The following is a 9,853-nucleotide window of genomic DNA, read 5'->3' as shown; positions in this document are numbered from 1 at the left end:
TTGTTCTTGCTCTTCATGCTCTGGTACAGCTTCAGAAGAAGCATGAACTGCTGTAGTCTCTTTTAGAATGCTATTATGTTCTTCCATTTGCATTTTACCTTCTGTAAATATGACATCTCTGCTGATCACTACCTTATGGGCAGTGGGATCCCACAAGCGATACCCCTTCACTCCATTAGTATATCCCAAAAATACACATTTTCTAGATTTTGAATCCAGCTTGCTAACTTCTTGTGTATTGTACATCACGTACACAGGACTTCCAAATATATGCAATCGAGAATAATCTGCTGGTTTTCCAGTCCACATCTCCATTGGTGTCTTTAGCTCAATTGCGGTTGATGGAGATCGATTTATCACATAACAGGCGGTATTGACTGCTTCTGCCCAGAATGACTTTCCTAGACCTGCAGCCTTCAACATTGCTCTTGTTCTTTCTAACAGAGTTCTGTTCATCCGCTCTGCCACTCCATTTTGTTGTGGAGTGTATGCCGTTGTGAGCTGCCTTTTGATACCTTCATGTTGACAGAAGTTATCAAATTCATCACTTGTATATTCTCCTCCATTGTCAGTCCTCAAACACTTAATCTTCTTTTCAGATTCAAGTTCCACCCGCGCTTTGAAAGTTTTAAAGACTATAAGCACATCTGTCTTCCTTCTAATTGGATACACCCAACATCTCCTGGAGAAGTCATCTATGAATGATACAAAGTATCTTGCTCCTCCCAAGGATACAACCGGTGCTTGCCAAACATCAGAGTGAATCAGGTCTAAGATGCATTTGCTCTTAGTTGTTGATGTGCCAAACTTCAACCTGTGTTGTTTACTTGTAACACAGTGCTCACAAAAAGGTAAAGTAACCTTTGTAAACCCAGGGAGTAACTTCTGATCAGAGAGAACCTTTAAACCTTTTTCTGACATGTGACCTAGTTTTTGATGCCACATCATCGTCTTCTCTTCTGCAGGACTGGCTGATGCGATTGACGCTTCTGCCTCATGATGTGTTTCTCCCATTAATGCAAATACATTTGCAACTGTCTTTCTTGCCTTTAAAACCACCAGCGCTCCTTTGATGATTTTCATAATTCCATTGTCTGTTCGGATCTTACAGCCAAGACTATCAAATTGTCCTATGGACAAAAGATTCTTCTTTAAGTCTTTCACATGTCGCACTTCTGAAATAGTACGAATTAAGCCATCATACATCTTCAATTTGATGGTGCCAATGCCAACAATCTCTAAAGCATGATTATCACCCATGAACACTTTGCCTCCAGAGATAGGTTTATATGTATGGAACCAATCTCGATTAGGAGTCATATGCCATGTTGCTCCTGAATCCATTAGCCAGACCTCAGTGAGCTCTTCTGTATCTGTAGAGATTGTCGCTGCTTCACTATATAAAACATCTCCATCTTCTGAGGTGCTCGCAACACACCCTTGAGATTTTGATGACTCTGCAGAATTCTCTATACCCTTTTTAAACCAACAATCCTTTTTGAAGTGCCCCTTTTTGCCACAGTTGTAGCATTTCACAGCCTTCTTACTTCTTGATTTGGACCTCCCCTGCCTTTGACTCCCACTAGAGCCACGCTCCGTTGATCTTCCTCTTGACACCAATAATGCCTCTGCTTGGTTTGAACTGTTTCTGTCTCCTTTGTTTTTGCGCCTATTTTCTTCTTCCAAGATAGCGGCTGCAACATCATCGAAGACTAGATAATCTGAGAGGATATTATTTGTCAAGTTGATAATGAGCTGATCATACGAATCAGGAAGACTTTGAAGTAGAAGCTCTGCACGTTCATTTTCCTCTATTTGCTGACCCAATGTAGTGAGTTGTGAAAATAGAGTTCTTATTGTGTTGATATGGTCAGTCACCGATGTGGTTTCTGCCATTCGAAGGGTATAAAGTCTCCGCTTTAAGAAAATCTTATTGTGCAAAGACTTGGACTCGTATAGCTTTGTTAGAGTCTCCCATATCTCCTTAGCTGTTTTCTTCTCCGCCACACTTGATAATACTTCATCGGCTAATGCTAAATGTATGTTAGCAATAGCATTGCCATCCATCTCATTCCATTTTGCATCATCAGTGATCTCCGCGGGCCGATCCCCAATTGCTGCCAAGCAATTGTCTTTCCTTAAAATTGCCTTGATTCTCATTTTCCACAATGAGAAATTGCTCCCATTAAACCTCTCAATCTCGTACTTTGCTGCCATTGTATTCACCAAGATCTATTCAGCTATCACCGTTTCACAGATCTGTAACGTATATAGAAATAGTATCGTGTGAATAATACTTCACTAAGTAAGTTCCCAGGAAAGATTGGAGGGGTCACAAACGGTCCCGCTTAAAACCCAATCTCCTTAGACAGAACTTCCTAGACCGTATTTAATCACCGCACTGACTTTCTATATACGCCAACAGCAACGTATGTGAACAGTACCGTATGGATGAAATGAACACTTTGCCTCTAGAGATAGGTTTATATGTATGGAACCAATCTCGATTAGGAGTCATATGCCATGTTGCTCCTGAATCCATTAGCCAGACCTCAGTGAGCTCTTCTGTATCTGTAGAGATTGTCGCTGCTTCACTATATAAAACATCTCCATCTTCTGAGGTGCTCGCAACACACCCTTGAGATTTTGATGACTCTGCAGAATTCTCTATACCCTTTTTAAACCAACAATCCTTTTTGAAGTGCCCCTTTTTGCCACAGTTGTAGCATTTCACAGCCTTCTTACTTCTTGATTTGGACCTCCCCTGCCTTTGACTCCCACTAGAGCCACGCTCCGTTGATCTTCCTCTTGACACCAATAATGCCTCTGCTTGGTTTGAACTGTTTCTGTCTCCTTTGTTTTTGCGCCTATTTTCTTCTTCCAAGATAGCGGCTGCAACATCATCGAAGACTAGATAATCTGAGAGGATATTATTTGTCAAGTTGATAATGAGCTGATCATACGAATCAGGAAGACTTTGAAGTAGAAGCTCTGCACGTTTATTTTCCTCTATTTGCTGACCCAATGTAGTGAGTTGTGAAAATAGAGTTCTTATTGTGTTGATATGGTCAGTCACCGATGTGGTTTCTGCCATTCGAAGGGTATAAAGTCTCCGCTTTAAGAAAATCTTATTGTGCAAAGACTTGGACTCGTATAGCTTTGTTAGAGTCTCCTATATCTCCTTAGCTGTTTTCTTGTCCGCCACACTTGATAATACTTCATCGGCTAATGCTAAATGTATGTTAGCAATAGCATTGCCATCCATCTCATTCCATTTTGTATTATTAGTGATCTCCGCGGGCCGATCCCCAATTGCTGCCAAGCAATTGTCTTTTCTTAAGATTGTCTTGATTCTCATTTTCCATAATGAGAAATTGCTCCCATTAAACCTCTCAATCTCGTATTTTGCTGCCATTGTATTCACCAAGATCTATTCAGCTATCACCGTTTCACAGATCTGTAACGTATATAAAAATAGTATCATGTGAATAATACTGCACTAAGTAAGTTCCCAGGAAAGATTGGAAGGGTCACAAACGGTCCCGCTTAAAACTCAATCTCCTTAGACAGAACTTCCTAAACTGTATTTAATCACCGCACTGACTTTCTATATACGCCAACAGCAACGTATGTGAACAGTACCGTATGGATGAATAGTGTCGTATAGGTGAATAGTACCGTACACATGAATAGTACCGTACACATGAATAACTTTTGTGTATTAACAACACCAACCAGGAGGCTCTGATACCACTGTTAGGATACTGGCATGCAAACCCGACAAAACAAAAGGTAAGGGACAAGATAAAATGAGAAATGACACACAAGAATTTACGTGGTTCACCCAATTTGGCTACGTCCACGGGCAAGTATAGAAGGATTTTACTAAGTAATGTGGGAATACAACTTCTCTCTAATAATAGGAGAACAACAAAAATCTCTCTATTATTAGGAGAAAACACCTCACTTACTATCTCACAAATACCTCACAATTTTGTGGGATTACTCTCTTCTCACCCTCTCTTCTTTCTCTCTTGTGGTGTATCTATAATGCTTGGATGCATTGCCTATTTATAGGCAAACATCCATACAAAAGACAAGTGTAAGGTAGGTGGCACCAAATTTATACCTAACATTGTTGACAAAACATTGTTGAAAACTTAGGGTGGTTTCACATTTCTGTTAATTGATCTTGTTTTAGTGTTATACTATAGATGCATATGTCTATAAATTTTCTAGTGCTCGCGCGATAATTCATATTAATGAGACTGTTTGTTTTCGATAGTTTTAATGGTAGTGGTGAATTATATTTAATAATATTTTTGGTTTTTAAAAAGGTTGAGTTTTATGTTGTGGAACTTATTAAGAAATTAAGTTTAAACACAGTTATTATACAGTAGTTTTTGTATGTTTTTTTAATTGAGTTTTGTAAATATTTTTCATGTATTTGCTCAAAATTATTATTATTTGTAAGAAAACTAGCAAGTTTTATCCACTTTTTTCACATGTTTATCTATTATATATAAATTTTAATAATAATTTTTATCAAATACATATTTAAATTTAATTAATTAAAATTAAAAATATTTTTAAAAAATTTATTTTTATAAAAATAAACTCAAAAAGCTTGCTAAAGGACAAACACACCATGAATAATTGCGGTACCCACTACGTGTTGTGTCCACTGTTTCATTCAAAATTGAAATATGGATAGATACCCAACACCCTAAAAGAAACATCATTCGAAGTATAAAAAAGCTGATACGAAATGGTGGGTATTGGAAAATATTATAGTGGTTATTTTTTAAAAAATAATATTTTTTTTAATTTTAAAAAATTAAAAATATATTAATTTAAAATTAAAAAAATTAATTTTTTAAAAAAATACTTTACAAACCAGATACTTGTAAGCGGCGTATAATTTTTTTTCAGTGATCTTTTATATATATATATATATATTTGTTGAAAGGTTCGTGGGTTTTTAGACTATATAAAGGGATAGATCTGCGGGTATCTAAGGCTTTTTTTGAAAGGAAAACCATCAAATGTAAAACCTCTAAAAACAGATGCTTGCTTCTGTTTGTCAACAATCCTTGTCGAAAGAGTTATCATGGGATTGTGCTGGACACCCACCGAATCTAAAAATATACGTCTTGTTTGTTCGCCTTCCATGAATGAGGTCGTTGGAGAAGACTAGAAGACACTTCGGGCGTCCTCCACGATGGTCGCGCGATTTCCTTCGTTTACGTCTTCTCGTCGTGCGACATCGCATGATTTTATAAGATGCCACCTTGCACGAAAGCAGCGTGGAAACGCACCAAAGTTCAAACATGCCGCGGCTTTAGTAAAGTTATTTTTTAAAATATTTTTTATTTATAAAAATATATAAAAAAAATTATTTTTATTTTACATTAATATTTTTTATATTTTTACATATTTTGATGTATTAATATAAAAAATAACTTTTAAAAATTTTAAAAAAATATTTAAATAAAAAATATTTTCAAAGACTCTCTCCACTTATAAAAATGGGTCAATCTCAATTATATAATAAAAATAATTTTCATATTGGAAATGTAATTTCCATGTCAAAACTGCTCTTTTTCATGGACTTTATTTTGGAAGGAGTTGCAAGTATTTACATGCACATGTGCTGGTGGGATATATGAGAACGTAGCTTTAATTTTTTTTAAAAAAATTTTGGTTAAGAGATATTTTTTTATATTTGAAGATTGTTTTAATGTGTTAATTTTAAAAATATATATAAAAAATTACTTTAATATATTTTAAAAATATATATTTTGAAGTGGAGCTGCAATCACAATCCCTAACATGCTAAATCACCAACCACTCATTTTGGTATTTTTGTTAGGAAAAGGTTGTGTTTGATAGTATATTAGTTATTGCTTTTTAAATAATTTTTTTGATGAAATGCATGTTAATAATATTTTTAATATTAGTACTTTAAAACGATTCAAGACGGATAAATTATATTAAATTTTAATTAAAAAAATTAATTTTTTTAGAAACGCAGGTTGAACTTTGTTCCAAACATTACCTAAATATTTAGAAATGTGCTAACAGTTGCTTTTTAAAGTATTTTTATTTTAAAATATATTAAAATAATTTTTTTTATTTTTTTAATATTATCATATAAAATATAAAAATACATTAAATTAAAAAAAATTTGGTGCAAGAGAACTTTTTAACGATAGTGTCAACACTACCGACATATTTACAGGCACAGTGAATAGCAGACTAGTGTTGCTTACTATAGCACTTAGACTGAGTATCGTGCCCTTGTTAGCACCACCCAAGAAATTACTTGGTTCTAATAGCTTTTTGGTGATATGGAGCTGAAATTTCCAATGGCACACCCCTACTTTGCCATTCAAATTATCGACGATGATGTCCCCATCTCTCACTGTGTTAAGCATTTTCCCTTTTTGTTGGGATTGGCTTGAGAGGAAAATGTGTGTTTTATATGTTGAAACTTACAAACTAACAAATTGGAGAGGATTGCCACTTTTTAATTATGATTTGGTTGGATTCTGTATAATACAGAGACTGTATATCTTGGATTTGCTGGAAAAAAATATTATAATACGCACGAACCATTTATTCGTGGTATTTTTGTTATTCTTGATTTTCTCTCATTTTTCTATAGAGTTTATGCAAACTTTTCAACTTTATATCCCTTACATATAATACATGTTAGAGGAAGAGGTAAAAAAAAACAGTATAGCTACAAAATAAACTTTAAAGTCAATGCTTAAGTAGTAAGGGAACCAGTTAGCTAATTAAGACTCTGACATGATGTGATGATCACCGGATGTTTATATGATCGTTAATTTTAGGACTCGTGGGATTAGTCGTGGTGCGTTCAAGCTAGACCGGACACCCATGTTAATCTAAAAAAAAGACTCTGACACAATGGGAACAGGATCGTTGCTTCAACTGCCAATTCATTTACTAGTTCAGTTGAATAAACATTTATATATATTTTTTTTAATAAAGGAGATTCATAAATAATAAATATGAAATGTATACAAGTTTGACGACACACTTGTTCATCCATCTAACTTACTAGTAGGTCTGAGATTTATATTTTAAAAAATACCACATTTGTGACATAAAACATGAGGGCACAAAAGTCAAAACAAAAAACGAATTATCAGGGGCTATTGTCCTAGACGACAGCTATTATATCATGGATGACAATATTTTCCCGGAAAATATATATATATATATATACACATTGTACCGAAATTACAATTATTACTAAGTCTTGCTACAGAAGGATGGGATGGCGAGCTGTTTCGTTTTTGGACCTTACGAAATAGTTTCTTGTAATTCTGCAAACATTCCAATAGTTTAATATATTTCTACACAAAGAAAATTATATATCATTTTCTCGGAAAATCGCACCTCTGCTATCAATTTTAAATAAATTCACATCATGTCGACAACCTCATGCACCCAGTTAAGAAATTAGAAAGCTGGTGGATTCATCGAAAAGTTTTTTAAAAATAAAATAAAATAAAATCGAGAGCTCCTCGTGCAATGCAACGCACGAACGCGTGCGATTTTGACACGAGAACAGGCGTCTATAAGGGTTTTCCAAACCATATACTCCAAATATGCTGTGTGTACAAGCAGACCTCTAGTTCAATTGTACTAGTCTCTTGATATCTGTCGAGATTGTTCTTTCAACTTTATCGTGGTTATAAACTTAACTTTTTTTGTTGTGAATGATGTGAAATGCTGTTATTTTTTTCGTTTCAACACTAACATATATAAATAAATAAACATTTATAAAAGAAAAGGACACCACAATGTAGACAGAATTGCAGAAATTATATGGTGTCCTAAATAGAAGAAAAGTATAATTGTACCAGATTTTGTTTTTCAGTCTAGTGGGTTTTTCTAGCATGTAAAAACATAATGTAAACCTTCGTAGAAGGTAGACTTGATTAGGTTGTGATTTCATAAATTAAATAAAATAAATATTAGAATATTTAGTGTTTTAATCCGAATTTAGTTAATTTTATATCTGTGCTTAGTGTTGTCCTGGCGTGCTCATGATGCTACTGCTACGTTGCAAGACTGAAGGCTTTTTAAATTTTCAAAATACATCGACTTGACTGAGAACCTTTCAATAACCCTACGGACACGCACACGTTAAATGGGCCCACAGAAGAAAAGGAAGGAAAGTGGAAAAGCGACCGCAATTTCCTGCCGCGCTCGAGATGCGTCTTTTTGAAAATGGTTTCCATATATATAACGAATTGGTGCTTTAGAAAGACACAAAAAAGATGAGTAGCAGCATGCTGACGAGGAATGGCCGACGCGCAACTCGAAGCACGGTCTGTTACATATTTGAGTGTATTTTGGTAACGTGGTACAGAAAGTGTTCTATAAAAACATTATTTAAAAAAACAAATTTTTTAGATTGTTTTATATACCAATATTTTAAAAAACATAATGTTTATATATTTTTAAATAAAAAATATTTTTTAAAAAATTATTACATTACCTCCAAATACTATCTTTGCTTGTAATTGTTCTCAGCATTTTTGCTAAAAGGATATACGTTGTAGACGTATTAATTGATAAAAATATTAAAGATATGGATGTCATGTTTCTTTTCATTTCTTTCTTGTTTTGAAAAAATAAAAACACATTCAAAATATATTTTAAAAATATATTTATTTCTTCTCCTTCTTCTTCAACCAAACAAGTTTTTTTTTGTATCATAGAAAACTAGCCAAATACAACTTAGAGATCGCTCTTGTCCTAGGAAACTAATGACGAAAGACAACTTAGATAACACTGTTATGCTAGCTTTCTAACATTCAATATTTCCTCAATGTTATTGTCAGCAGAAAAGAAAACCAAGGGACACCAAACTAACTAGGAGTATCAAGAGGATAAGAGCTGACATGGCGGAGATCAACGAGGGCCAGGAACGCATACGAGATGGACAGAAAGAAGTGAGGGAGAAATTTGAAGAAATAAGCAAAGAGACTGCCAAACTGAAAGAGGAAACTAATATAATCATCAAGCAGAGCGCTGCAAATCAAGTCAGGCTTGACCTCATGTTTCAAATTATCAAAGCAAGATCAGAGAATGATGCCCCCAGGGACGCCGTTCTGACTCAAATCTTGCGGTTTGTGATTCTCCAAATACGTTTGTTTTATTTTTATGATCAGAGGATATCATATTGACAATATCGCCAGTTAGAAACTTGAACTGCATTTTCTTGGCTTCTTTTTTTCTTTTTTGCCCCGGATGATTTGATTTACTAATGTTTTCGTTTGTTAAATATTATGTTTCAGGGAACTAATTAATGGCAAAGCAGAACCTGAGTTCAAGCAAGCTCCCCGAGGAGAGGCAATAACAAGATCAATAAATTAACCATGCTTCTGCGCGCGCATACACTTAGATTTAGGCAGTTTATGATTGAAAAAAAGTGGAAATAAAAAGGAATATCTGGGAAATTATCCCATATCAAATAAGTATAAAACAACAATCAATTTATATAAAAAGAATTGAGAAGAGGCCTCTAATCACAAGGCTTAAGTCCTTAACATGCAAATTGTATGATCCTTCACGGGTTTGCACTTGCATCAATCCGTTTATGTAAAGGACTTGGTAGCCATGATGACATGCTCAATTGTTAGCTGGTTCCAACTTCTATTTTAGAGCCTAACCTACTGATTTTAACATGTTTGGTGGTGCTTTACAATGTGAAGTCAACTATCTAAGTTAAAAATGGTTGGAGAAGGTGTAGTTATTCTTTTACATCTTAATCAAAAATGATGGAAGAAGGTGTAGTTATCCTTTTATACCT

At 34.5% G+C, this 9,853-nt stretch overlaps 1 protein-coding gene across 1 annotated transcript; it reads left to right on the top strand.

Annotated features, from left to right (window-relative positions):
• Positions 1-8,314: 8,314 nt before the first annotated feature.
• LOC105127196 (uncharacterized) lies at positions 8,315-9,593 on the top strand. The gene is made up of 4 exons (XM_011028380.1): positions 8,315-8,366; positions 8,886-9,169; positions 9,339-9,467; positions 9,516-9,593. The coding sequence occupies exons 1-3, from the start codon at positions 8,316-8,318 to the stop codon at positions 9,415-9,417; spliced, it is 414 nt and encodes a 137-aa protein (XP_011026682.1). The 5' UTR covers position 8,315; the 3' UTR covers positions 9,418-9,467; positions 9,516-9,593.
• The last annotated feature ends 260 nt before the right edge of the window (positions 9,594-9,853 follow it).

The sequence above is a fragment of the Populus euphratica genome, unplaced genomic scaffold (genome assembly GCF_000495115.2).
Source record: "Populus euphratica unplaced genomic scaffold, PopEup_1.0 scaffold7.1, whole genome shotgun sequence".
Taxonomy (NCBI): domain Eukaryota; kingdom Viridiplantae; phylum Streptophyta; class Magnoliopsida; order Malpighiales; family Salicaceae; genus Populus; species Populus euphratica.
The sequence above is the reverse complement of the archived record's forward strand: the minus strand, read 5'-3'. Positions and strand labels throughout refer to the sequence as shown.

What these genes read in the sequence shown, in the direction of transcription:
- LOC105127196 (XM_011028380.1), top strand. Translation starts at nt 8,316, where the DNA reads ATGAGTAGCAGCATGCTGACGAGGAATGGCCGACGCGCAACTCGAAGC. An exon ending in GACGCGCAACTCGAAGCACG is followed by an intron (nt 8,367 to 8,885) that starts GTCTGTTACATA and finishes TATTGTCAGCAG; the next exon opens with AAAAGAAAACCAAGGGACAC. An exon ending in GTTCTGACTCAAATCTTGCG is followed by an intron (nt 9,170 to 9,338) that starts GTTTGTGATTCT and finishes ATTATGTTTCAG; the next exon opens with GGAACTAATTAATGGCAAAG.